Here is an 11,542-nt window from a genome sequence, read left to right on the forward strand (position 1 = left end):
ACCCTAGGGTTAGGCGTTCGTAAACGACGTTCGTTTGCTTACGTTGGACCTGAGCCCAGGCTCAGAGTGATTTATTGTGGTTTGAGGTATATCATTCGCTAGTGGCTAAGCTTCGTCTGAACGGTATCTTAGTCAGGGATTAGTTTACGGTATTGTATATGACTTAGGCATTGTGTTCACTAGTCACGATGGTATTGACTCGTAGTGGCAAGAGTTCGAATAGAGTCGTTGATCATTCGGGTCAACGGAGCCCCGTTGGGAAGATTGTGAAGATTAAGGACCGTGCTCGTCGTACGGTTCGTTCTAGGATTTCAGGGAGAGTTGAAAGTGATCCCGGCCACTACGCACAACGTTTACCTACACTAACTGGAAACATACCTTCACCTGTGGTCAGCGATCACCGCCGTTGTGCACATCGATTGAGCGCTTACCTCATAAAATTCGACAATATCATACTATTTGCAAGAAGTTGTTCATGGATGAGATTCTTTTTTGAGAAATTCTCAAAACGCAACAAGTTTAGTAACGCAACAAGCCCTTCTCAATGAGAATGGCTTGTTGCGTTACTAAAGTGTTTAAAGAACCGACACTCCTCAGTATCTACAACCAACAACAATCGTTCCACTTCTACACCGTTTTAGGGCCTATTTCGTAGTGCGAGCGGCTGTGCTACCACTTCAACATATACATCAATACAATCAACTCGACAGGCCCGCGACGTACAAAGATCAATTTCGTCGACACGACAGAAGTAATACCAATTTCGACATTCACGTGACTCAATAATATCACCCTTGGTAGTATCAATCCCGCTTGTGGGGCAGATATGCCATCTCCTGTTCATCTTTCTATCATGTGCATCTGCTGAGGTGATTGCAGAGAGTCACATATTGAGATGGTGACATCACCGCCCCATCGAATAAAGTCGACTTTACCAAGAGCTACTACGACATACGCATTCACAAGGGATATCTGTTACTACCTTCGGGCCGAAGGCTTCGGCTGCTGTTGAACAGTGCAGTCTGCAACCCTCAACGCCTAAAAAGGGGGAAATGAATACTACAGCGAACGTCCAGCTGAGATGGTTTGATCGATCAAAAGCTGACCACTATCGATCTCGTAGTGACAGAGCAGTGACATGGGGGCGATCCACACGAGCGAGAGGAACAACTCAACTGAGAAACCGCTCATCTACCTCAGTTGAGAGCATCAACTTGAGTCTCAAGTCATGAGATATAACGACCATCGAAATACAGCTCACGAGCATATGATCCTCAATGATCTCCTGTCATTAGTACCTATCATCCATAGACCTTAACAACACTATGATTAAGCTCGCCGGTAACTCCATTATGGGCCTGCAAGAAAAATCTTGAATCTTCTCGGCATACTTGAATTTTCTCTAATCTTCCGCTTTGTGTAACAAAAGACAAAAGATTTTCGCAGTATGCTGCATGGTACACGACGCTCTGCTCTACTCCAACGGTGCATGTGATTGGAGTGACTTCGTCGGGCCATGCCAGATTGTGTATGAGCACCTGCTTATGAGAGTCATTGGTCTCAAGCTTGGTATCTTCCAGTGTATGAAAAGATCTTTCAAAAACATGTCTACGAGTTGCAAGGCTATCGTTGCTCCCAGTGTGCTTGCCGCTGATTTTGCCAATCTTGCGCACGACTGCGATGAAGTCGTCAAAGGTGAGTGTATCACAGCTGTACTTTTCTCCACTTTCGAGTTTTGAGGCCGCAAATACGCATGGTTTTCGACAAGTGTTGATTCAGGTGGCGCGGACTGGCTCCATCTTGACTTCATGGATGGTCACTTCGTTCCGAACTTGTCTTTCGGCTTCCCCGTGGTAGAGAGCCTCGATAAGTACTATAAAAAACAGGGTACGAATATATCGCGGTTGTTATATTTGACGAGGTTCTGTCAGAGTCCGAGACTGGTCATGCTCATCCGTTCTTCGATGCTCACATCATGGTTAGTAACCCGATGCAGTGGATCGAAGATTTGAAGAAATGTGGATGCAACCAAGTATTCGATAAACGGAGTCTCCTGTTTATAATGTCTATTGGATTTAATTCATTTCAGGTTGATTTCCATATAGAGGCCGTCAAGGATCACGACGAGTGTCTTCGAGTTTGTCAAGCCATCCGCGAGAAAGGTATGCTATACATAATGAGGCATTTGGGGCTCAATGTAGACCATTGCTCAGGAATGCGAGTGGGTATCGCTGTAAAGCCGAAGACGCCCATCAGTGCAGTCCAATCTGTGTTGGATATTGGAAGGAAGGACGGCGCGGAAAAGGCGATTATCGATGATCTCTTGGTATGATCCAAGTATATATGGTCCTGCCAGGGGCGAGTGGTCTTGGTTCAGGTGATGACCGTGGAGCCGGGTTTCGGTGGACAGAAGTTCATGCCCGACATGATGGTTAAGGTTGAAGAGGCACGGAAGCGTTACGGCCATTCTCTGGGTACCATCGTCTTGTTCCTTCCTCAAGGGTAGTTTCTGTGTTGGCTTCTCATTCTCAAGATATTACTGTTGACGGTGGGCTCAACTCTACAACTTCCATCGTTGCTGGTGATGCTGGCGCGAACGTCATTGTCGCTGGAAGTGCCGTTTTCCGGTAGGATTGGGTTGAGCGAGCCGCCCGGATTTCGGAATCCGAAGTCCGGTCGTGGCAAACTCGCGCTCGTTGTAGAGCATCACTCGTGTCTGTCTGTTCGTAGTACTAGCGAGCCAGAGTCAGTCATTGGCGTGATTCGCAAGGCTGTCGAAGAGGGAATGACGAAGAGAGCTGCTGAGATGGACGAGTGAATTTCCACTCCGTGTAGATGTGAAAATATTCATCATGTTTATGTATTACTTACGCTGTTATCTGTTGGAAAATGTCTGGTCCCGTGCGCTACTGTCATCCTGAGATACAACAACAAAAGTTTCTAGTTATCCGTTCTATTTGCTTTGAGAGTTGCGTTATTCATACAATCCGTGTCGGTTATGGAGCGTGACTGTCGTGACCGTGATTTAAATAAGACGTTATAAGCAAGGACTGTTGTGGAAATGCTTAGCCTTAGTAAACCTCACTTGAATAGTGCAGTGTCGAAAAGGTATATTGTATAGGTGCACGTTGTATAATCGATGTCTATCGATTTGCTCAGTTACTATTTTCAGGGAATATTTTTTGTGCTTGTGCTGCTCAGTTTCTTATCGTTTTGTCGAGTGAGGTAATTACGCTGCCTGCCAATGAGTCATCAAGGGTTCCTCTCCATCTGTTCGTCGACCTGAATGCTCGTTGACTTGCTTGCCGACGGCGGGATCCAGATCTCACCGAGAATTGGAAGATGGTGCTAATGGGAAGAGCGTGGAGTTGTCGGCTTGCCGACCCATAGGACCATAGTGTCATTAGTACCATAAGTAGCCATGACCTGCTCATGGCTACTTATGGTACTAATAACACCAGGTTTTAGTACCAGGGGCCTATTTGTACGCCACGGGCCTGTCAAGTTGATTGTATTGATGTATATGTTGAAGTGGTAACATGGCCGCTCGCACGCCGTGCGACGCACGGCGAAATAGGCTTTGAAACGGTGTAGAAGTGGAACGATTGTTGTTGATTGTAGATACTGGGGAGTGTCGGTTCTTTAAACACTTTAGTAACGCAACAAGCCATTCTCAAAAAAGAATCTCATCCATAAACAACTTCTTGCAAATAGTATGATGATCATGCTATGATCGTGTCGAATTCTATAAGGTAAGCGCTCAATCGAAGAGCACCGCTCCTATGGTGGCCACCATTAAGAACGTGGCCTTCATGGTTGCTCCAAGCACTTGCTGGCCATGCGAGAACGAGCTGAGATGGACAAGATAACCAGTAATAGTTTGAGACGCCCAGTATCTTACCTGCTACACCCTCCGCGAAGTCCACTGCCCACGGCATCTACCGGAGGAGAGGTAGGGGCCGGGGAGGCGCTAGTTTCAGTGGTCGTAGTGATCTTGGGAGGAAGAAGGGGATCATTACCCTCTTCATCCTCAAGTTGTTGGGAAATGATCTCGCTCATCCTTGACCACCAGTCGCTCTGGTTTGTCTCGCTAAGGGTGCGGACAGGCAGGGCAGGGGTGGCGGGAGAGAAATTACTCTCTGAGGTCAATGTCGTGCCGAGGACGGCGATGAAGGTTACAGTAGTGCTATGATAGTTCTTATTACTGGGCGAGCGCTATGTACAATGCGAAATTCAAAGACTGAGAATCATGTTCCAACACGGAATGGATCTCCGGGAGATCATCTCCCCTGAGCTCCAGCTTGTAATGATTAAAAGTATGGTATTGTATCTCACTGACTGACTCAGTGATGATTCTGAATCAGTGAGCCTTACCTGAGTGGGACGTTGGGACTTTGTAACTCAACTTTGAATATGCTCATAACCACTAAACAGCTTCATGCAAATGTTACAATGATGAAAATAATAATGATGATAACTAATTATAATGCCGCCATAGTGCCGAGTCCAACCACCATGCCGACTAGCACCATCCGAGCTCTTGTATTAGCCGGGTTTTGGCTGAAAGACACGAGAAAGTGAGAGAGATGTGCATTGTGTGACGTTGCTCACCTGTGTACTCCTCCACGGAGCTTGCTTCCCGGCCCACTAGTAATGGTGGTGGTCGAAAAGGTAGTGGTGGTAGGCGACGTGGGAGTGGTGACCGAAGTCGTAGTGGTAGTGGTTTTTGGAGTTGTGGAGGAACTCGCGTCACCGAATAGGAAGGGATCCTCCAGTGGGATGGTCCCTATCCACCATGGCGTCGGCGTTGTAGGTCCAGGCTGCACGTGGTCGGCAGGCGAGGTGGTGGTGGGAGTGGTGGAGGAAGTCACGTCGCCAGATAGGAAGGGATCCTCAAGTGGGATGGTCCCCATCCACCATGGCTTCCACGTTGTAGTTCCAGGCAGAACATCGTCACCAGGCGAGGTGGTAGCTGAAGTGGTGGAGGAAGTCACATCGCCCAATAGGAAGGGATCCTCCAGTGGAATCTCCTTCATCCACCATGACGTCTGCGTTGAAGATTCAGGCTGCACGTGGTTAGCAGGCGAGGTGGTGTTGGAGCCAACAGCGGCTCCAATCACAATGAAGGCCGCGATAGCAGCAATTTTGCTGATGATCGAGAGCATTTGAATGCTTGATAACACTGAGAAGAATTTCGATGTGATAACATCCCGAACGAAACCATTGAAGCACAATGCTTTCACCTTACATACATTCGGTGTATTTACGGCGCGGTCGCGGATTCATCGCGGTCGCGCTGGTCACCGGTCGCGCTTATCACTGGTTGCGGTGGTCATCGGCCGCGATGCGCGCCCAGATTCGAGTGGAGGTATTTCCGGAAGAATTGGTATTGATTTGCGTATGAATGTTGGTTGGTTAGAATGTTTCTTTCGCGCGGTTCGGAATTAGATCGCCAGAGTGGAGTATCGCATTATGCGATTCGCATAGAAATTGTGTGCCCCTGTCTCCAAGACAGCGTCTCGAGATCACGTTATACATGGAACTTCCAAACTGTCTTACCACAATTTGTGGTCTACAACCAAATGATCTAAGGTCTAGACAACCTCGTGCCAATATTGCGTAAATAAGGATAATAGTTACACGGTCGCCAATATAGCAAGCTCAACCACCACGACGATCGAAACTATCCTGGCTCATGTACCCCAACCAGGCGGAAGGGAGACCTAGGAGAAGCCGATGTCAATCGGCTGATATCACTATGACTAGGTATTCGACACCAGGTCAACGTCTAGGTCAACATTAACGATATGACGGTTCTCAGTATTGGGCGAGCGCTATTTGAAGAGCGCAAAACTAGATTCAAAATTTGAATTTCAATTGCTGTAATCCGGCATTCATTTCTCATGAACTATATCAGCTTATAGTGACGATGGCTCATAGTCTATCAGTATAATAGTCGATATTACTGATTGGATAAGCGGCTTATCGTAAGCCTCACGTGAATGCCATTGAGACTTTGTAACACAACTCTGAATATTCTCATAACCACTATACCATACAACTTCATGCAAATGTTACACTAATAAAAAATAATAATGATAATTAATTATGAGGCTGCCATGGTGGCAAGTACGACCACCATGGCGAGCAGCACCAGGGTTGTTCGGGCTGGAAAGAAAAAATTCTTTCAAGCGGAAATTTCCCGAAATTTCGGGAAAAATAGAAGTGGTCGAAATTTCCGGAATTTTCGGGCGAGGTCGTGGGTTCGATCCGCGGCTCCGCCAGTTTTCCATTCTTCGCCAATCCACCCGCGAGTCCGGAGAGGGAACGTACGGAAGCCACAAACGGCCCACTCCTCGAATGTTTATGCGCATTGCAAAGAACGACGCAAGACAACTCGTGAGGTACCGATGAATATTGCTACAGGAAGAAGTGACACTAGGGAGCCACTGCTAGTGGCCCACTTGTATTGAAAAAGGGCGTTTCACGCAAGTGTGGGTGATTTCGGGACGTCCTTCCCACCTTTATCCTGAAAGTTGCTGATTAACGTGTGATGGTGTGGCAGACTGCCACCGGCAGTCGACCGCTCGTTCTGGGAGTGTCGGAAAGTTGTTGATTTGCTCTTTTTTTGCCAGGATATTACACTGTCGCGGTGCAAACTGCGGCAGTTTGAAACTGCCTACGGAACGTGTTTCCGTCGGAAATTTTCCGAGCTTCCCAGTTCTATGGTTATCTAAGTTTTTCGAATTCTATGGTTTCTCCTCATTTCTCTTTTCCACCAATGTGGTGGCACGCATGAATGCACGCATACCCAGAGCCTATGGGTATGCGTGCATTGACCGGTATGGGCGCGTGACCTGTGGTCCATGGGTCTTGAGCTCTGAATGACGTATCCGCATACATCTCTACTAGACCATCTTGGACGATTCCTGGTTATGGTATCACCGTTTTGTACGAGAGTCAGTACTGGGTGATGACTCACTAAGTGACTCTCGCAGGAAAAAATCAAGAGTTACACCCACTCTACCTAGACGCTGGACACGCTCTCATTGCTCATGTATAGACATAACGAAGCCACTGCCAGCCGATTGTGGAGGATTTCGATGCAGCGGGCGTCGGTTCTTAGTGCAGTGGTTTATAGAACCGTAAACGCCATGCTCAACCTACGGTAGGTTGCCTATCCAGGGGCGCCACTATCGCGCTGCTGATGCGCCTATGGAATACCGCGCGCAGCGCGGAGCGAAACGATTCATATTGTGCCAAATTTCCGGAAATTTCAGGAAATTTCAACGGAAATTTCAAGGAAAGAATTTGACCCAATTCTTTCCCGATTTGGACAACCCTGAGCAGCACCATCCCGGCTCCTCTTGTATTAGCCGAGTTGTAACTGAAAGACATAGAGAAATAGCGAAACATGCATTGTGTGGTGTTGCTCACCTGTCGACTCCTCCGCGGAGCTTGCCACCCGGCCCACTGCTAGGAGTGGAAGGAGGGGAAGTGGTAGTGGTGGTGGTGGTCGACGTGGGGTCGAGGGTGGTGGAGATACTCGTGGTAGGGAACAGGATGGGGTCCTCCAGCGGAATCTCCATCATCCACCACGGCGTTGTAGATCCGGGCAGGACGTGGTCGGCCGAGAAGGTGAGGATCAAGCGAGAGGAAGTCGTGGAGGTGGTCGAGGTAGGACCAGGTAGGATGGGGTCCTCCAGTGGAATCCCATCAAATGGGCTCTTCGTCGCCTTGTCCTCTTCCTTCAGGAGCTCCTCAATTTTTTTCTTCCCCAGCATCCACCAAAGTTCGTGCTCGAAGTCGGGGGATGAGGTGGTGTTGGAGGCAACAGTGGCTCCCACCATGATGGCCAAGGCCGCGATTGCAGTAATCCTGCTGATGATCGAGATCATTTCAATGCTTGATAACACTGAGAAGACTTTCGAAGTGATAACCTCTCGAACGACACAAGTGAAGCACAATATTTAAATTCTACACCAATTCGATGTATTTGCGGCGCGGTCGCGGAGCGGTCGCGATGGTCACCGGTCGTAGTGGTCATCGGTCACGGCGCCCGCCCAGATTCGAGCGGTGGTATTTCCGGAAGGATTAGTATTGATGTGCGAAGGAATGCTGGCTGATTAGGTTGTTCTTTCACGGGTCGCATGAAATTTGTGTGTCTACGCCTTGTGATCATGCTCTACATAGAACTTCCCAGCTGTCTTAACAAAAAAAAATGATCAAAGGTCTAGACAACTTGCAAATACTGCACTTGAATGTTTGATAACACTAAGGACACTTGAACGATAACCATTTGTTCAAATGCTTTCAACGAGATTGGTCGAGCACAGCTTATTGGCTGCTCAGAGCTCTATGATGTGGTGGCGCGACCGTCGCTTGCGGCTGTTGATGTGCGGTCACATTATTTCGAGCAGAAGAATTTCGCTGATGGTCGAAAATTTTGACCATCATCGGAACTCTTCCTCTACTCGAAATAAATGTCCATCGCTTCTGTGTTCGAAGTTGATGCTGTTCGTGTAACCATGATGCCGGCTTCCGAGCTGGAGCTGCTGCCGGGAGGCTCGAGAGTAACAGCAGGTGGCATAGCACCCATAAGAGTTAGTCGGGTAGTGAAGGGAGTCCTCAGTCACTGGATGAAGTGGACCCTATGTGTACTTCAGGTAGGCTTTCGATACTTCCGATTGAAACGCCTCCGAGAGTCTTTGCTGCCCCCATCGGCTTCTCCTAGTGGTGACAGTTTATCATCGAACCTCTGCAGTGTGTCTCTAGTATTACCGTCTTGCATTGCTGAAAAATACTCCCATGTGAATCCCCACTTTTTCGATGTCAATCCGAAAGCAGCAAAGTTCTTTGTGTGTAAATCGGATTGCGAGGAGAATGTCTACATAGCTCTGCGGTAGTATTCAAACCCCTAGAGTAGCCTCGATAGCAGCAATTAGACTTTCCCAGATTTGGGATTTGGTCCCCTGGGTCGGAGAAGTTCCTCAAAACCTTGAAGGAAGCTTTGAAAGGCTATCCCGACATGAACAACCAGCCCGACTCGCATTGCCCTCCGGTTTATCTGTTCTTTTCGGTATCTGGATCTGGGATGTTTCTAGGCGTAATATGCGGATGAGATCGAGTAGCGAGTAGTTGAAGGCTCTCCAGATGTGTCAGGCGATTGGTATTGACGAGACTGCCGTGCTGAGGTGGCCTGATGGCGTCACAAGGAAGGGAGCTATCATACTCAGATGGATGTAACACATCTTGGCTGATGGCATCAAGTCGTCTGTGAAGATTAGAGGACATACTGTATGGACATGTTGTTCAGTTTCATACATGATATCTCTAACAAGAGCCTTCAGCACCTACTCATTCCAATGGCGCATTGTCCTCCCTCTCGGCAACCGATGCCGCTGCCGCTGTGCCGAGAAGGGCAGGAGGTAGTGTGGAAACTCGAGTTGTCTGTAGTAGACTTCTTACAAGGTGCCTCTCCAGAAGGGTAAAGAGATCATGAAGATTTTCCGCCACGCTGTGCGTCGGGGTGGGGTAGGACCACTGCAGTGTTGATACTCTCGATGGTAGTAGGCTTACAGGTCTCGCTGCTGGATGACGCGGCTCACTATGAGAATAAATTAAACAAAGTCGGATTGCAGTTCGCTGGTAGTATCCAATATGGAACGATTGGAAATTCGCGATGGAGTGGTATGAAAATTTGGAATTTTTACCTCTTCAGATTTCACTCATCTCTGTGCGACCGACCCCATTGCATGATAGCACCACCACCGCTGTAGCCTTCTTACTGTCCTATTGCAGCTCACCTTTTTTTCTCATTTCTATACTGTTTTGTTGTGGCAGTTAACAATTGGGATCGGAAAAAGTTTGTCACGGAGGGTCATCTTCAAGACGTTTGCATGAAACATTGAAGTCATCGTTTTGCTGTTATTTCCCCAATAGAGGCGCCTCGGCGGCGATAGGTCGCAGCAGAAGTATATCTCTCGATGACTCCGCATCAGAACCAGCTGATATGGTCCGTTCTGTATTAATTCAGTTTAGCTGCCCGTAGGATGTTTGTAGCGCGGTATCTTGATGCCCATACCAACATCGGAGGCGATCGACCAAAGGCAGCGGTGAAGTCGGTGGCGCAAAGCCATGAGTCTGTCAGGGAGTTTTTGGAGGCGTGGCTGCCGACAAGGTACTGCTATGATGGTGTTAGTACCCGTGTGGGAAAATATGCACATGGTCATCTCCGTGTTTCTGGGAATTCCGGGCAAATCACTATTGATTTCTGTATGCTTCCTCCAGAGCTCGTACGAAGCAGAAGACTCAGCAGAACTTTCCAGAAATTTCTTTATATTCTATATTTTATATTCTTTATATTTCTTTATATTTATATTTTAATTTTCTGAATTTTTTTATATTCTTACCTGCTGAAGTATCATGGTTGATCAGGCCGACTCCTGAGGAGGTGGCGTGGCGAGTACATGGGCATGAACGGTTTGAGGCGGCGAGGGAGGCTATCGCTGATGAGCTCGGAAGGAGGTTCGCTACCACAAAAAGGGAGGAGAAAAGCTGGATAAGGGAGAAGGCCAGGATAAGGGGCACTAGGCATTACGATGAGGATATGTAATTTCGTGGCGCGGTGACGCAACTTGTCGATAGAACTCTTAACGTCTTTGTAGGTTACCGCTGCTGTCTCCAGTGGCTGCCTCAACCGTGGCGTCCGAAAAATCACTAGATGAACAGCTTGAGGCTAAGCAAGCGGAGCTGGGAGAGGCCCAAAGGCGTCTACAGGAGGCAGTCGATCGAGCTAGGGAGGGAGCGCAACGAGAGTATATTGCGGTGAAGGGCGTCATCGATGACGATATTGCCCCGGCTAGTCAGGCGTTAAAACGGTACTCGTCATGACCGCGCGCCACGAAATTACATGGAGGAGTGGATAGGTACTGGTGCGAGGTCGAGGAAAGGACAAGAGCTCGAACGGAGAGGATCCAGGCTGATAGTGGTATGAGTCGGTCGATGGACACAGCAATGGTTACGATGGAGTATACTGATAAGGTAGGGGGGGATGAGGAGTGAGGGGAGGGGTGTGTGCGCAGGCGGCTACGTTGGTGGAGAAGACTGAGAAAATGAGGGGAGTTCCTCAACAGCTGAGTGTGGCTGTTGGTGTGGCCGAGAAGGCGAAGATTGTGGACGTGTTTGTGGTAGGAAGGCTGAGATGTGTATTGATGGTATGGGCTTGTTTTACTGCACGTGGTCGTCGACCACTTCTGTTGGTGACAATACGACATTTTTGGAAAATTTTTCTGGGTTGTGTACACTACCACTGGAATTCGAATGTAAACGAGGAGGAAACCTCTAAGCTCTGTTAAAGAAAGTGATAATATTTTCTTATATCGTGTATGCGTGTGTAGTAATATTTTTCCTCTTGTTGTTGTAGGAGCAAGCATCTTCTTACGTAACACAGGCCTCCAGTGTAGCCCCTCGACTAAGGCATGTAGTATGTGATAGAGTCGGCATAGTCTTGGAGGGATGCAAAGAGGTTCTGTCGAAGCAG

At 48.1% G+C, this 11,542-nt stretch overlaps 4 protein-coding genes across 4 annotated transcripts in view; 3 read left to right on the plus strand and 1 right to left on the minus strand.

Annotated features, from left to right (window-relative positions):
• The first annotated feature begins 1,587 nt into the window (after window positions 1–1,587).
• Window positions 1,588–2,928, plus strand: Pmar_PMAR011606 (Ribulose-phosphate 3-epimerase, putative). Its single transcript, XM_002773713.1, has 8 exons — window positions 1,588–1,695; window positions 1,780–1,887; window positions 1,932–2,032; window positions 2,090–2,162; window positions 2,214–2,326; window positions 2,378–2,474; window positions 2,534–2,627; window positions 2,731–2,928. Exons 1-8 carry the CDS (start codon window positions 1,605–1,607, stop codon window positions 2,816–2,818), a joined length of 765 nt encoding a protein of 254 aa, XP_002773759.1. The 5' UTR covers window positions 1,588–1,604; the 3' UTR covers window positions 2,819–2,928.
• A 4,505-nt stretch (window positions 2,929–7,433) lies between these two features.
• Window positions 7,434–7,898, minus strand: Pmar_PMAR011607 (hypothetical protein; the record flags this gene model as incomplete). Its single annotated transcript, XM_002773714.1, has 1 exon — window positions 7,434–7,898. One exon carries the CDS (start codon window positions 7,896–7,898, stop codon window positions 7,434–7,436), a length of 465 nt encoding a protein of 154 aa, XP_002773760.1.
• Window positions 7,899–9,365: 1,467 nt separating this feature from the next.
• On the plus strand, window positions 9,366–9,759 carry Pmar_PMAR011608 (hypothetical protein; the record flags this gene model as incomplete). Its single annotated transcript, XM_002773715.1, has 4 exons — window positions 9,366–9,428; window positions 9,460–9,534; window positions 9,582–9,648; window positions 9,722–9,759. The coding sequence occupies 4 exons, from the start codon at window positions 9,366–9,368 to the stop codon at window positions 9,757–9,759; spliced, it is 243 nt and encodes an 80-aa protein (XP_002773761.1).
• A 293-nt stretch (window positions 9,760–10,052) lies between these two features.
• Window positions 10,053–11,542, plus strand: part of Pmar_PMAR011609 (hypothetical protein) — a gene marked incomplete at both ends in the record, with an annotated part of 4,859 nt that continues 3,369 nt past the window's right edge. Inside the window, 5 exons of the mRNA XM_002773716.1 lie at window positions 10,053–10,180; window positions 10,438–10,611; window positions 10,668–10,880; window positions 10,929–11,043; window positions 11,085–11,189. Of these exons, the coding sequence (XP_002773762.1) occupies window positions 10,053–10,180; window positions 10,438–10,611; window positions 10,668–10,880; window positions 10,929–11,043; window positions 11,085–11,189 (735 nt within the window). The remainder of the gene's footprint in view (window positions 10,181–10,437; window positions 10,612–10,667; window positions 10,881–10,928; window positions 11,044–11,084; window positions 11,190–11,542) is intronic.

Source organism: Perkinsus marinus (genome assembly GCF_000006405.1).
Source record: "Perkinsus marinus ATCC 50983 genomic scaffold scf_1104296958712, whole genome shotgun sequence".
Classification (NCBI taxonomy): Eukaryota; Perkinsozoa; order Perkinsida; family Perkinsidae; genus Perkinsus; species Perkinsus marinus.

Excerpts from the sequence above, each read along its gene's own strand:
- Pmar_PMAR011606 (XM_002773713.1), top strand. The coding sequence starts at position 1,605 with ATGTCTACGAGTTGCAAGGCTATCGTTGCTCCCAGTGTGCTTGCCGCT. Across the intron at positions 1,888-1,931 it reads TAAGTACTATAAAAAACAGG|AGTCCGAGACTGGTCATGCT; the intron begins GTACGAATATAT and ends AGGTTCTGTCAG. Across the intron at positions 2,475-2,533 it reads GCGTTACGGCCATTCTCTGG|ATATTACTGTTGACGGTGGG; the intron begins GTACCATCGTCT and ends CTCATTCTCAAG.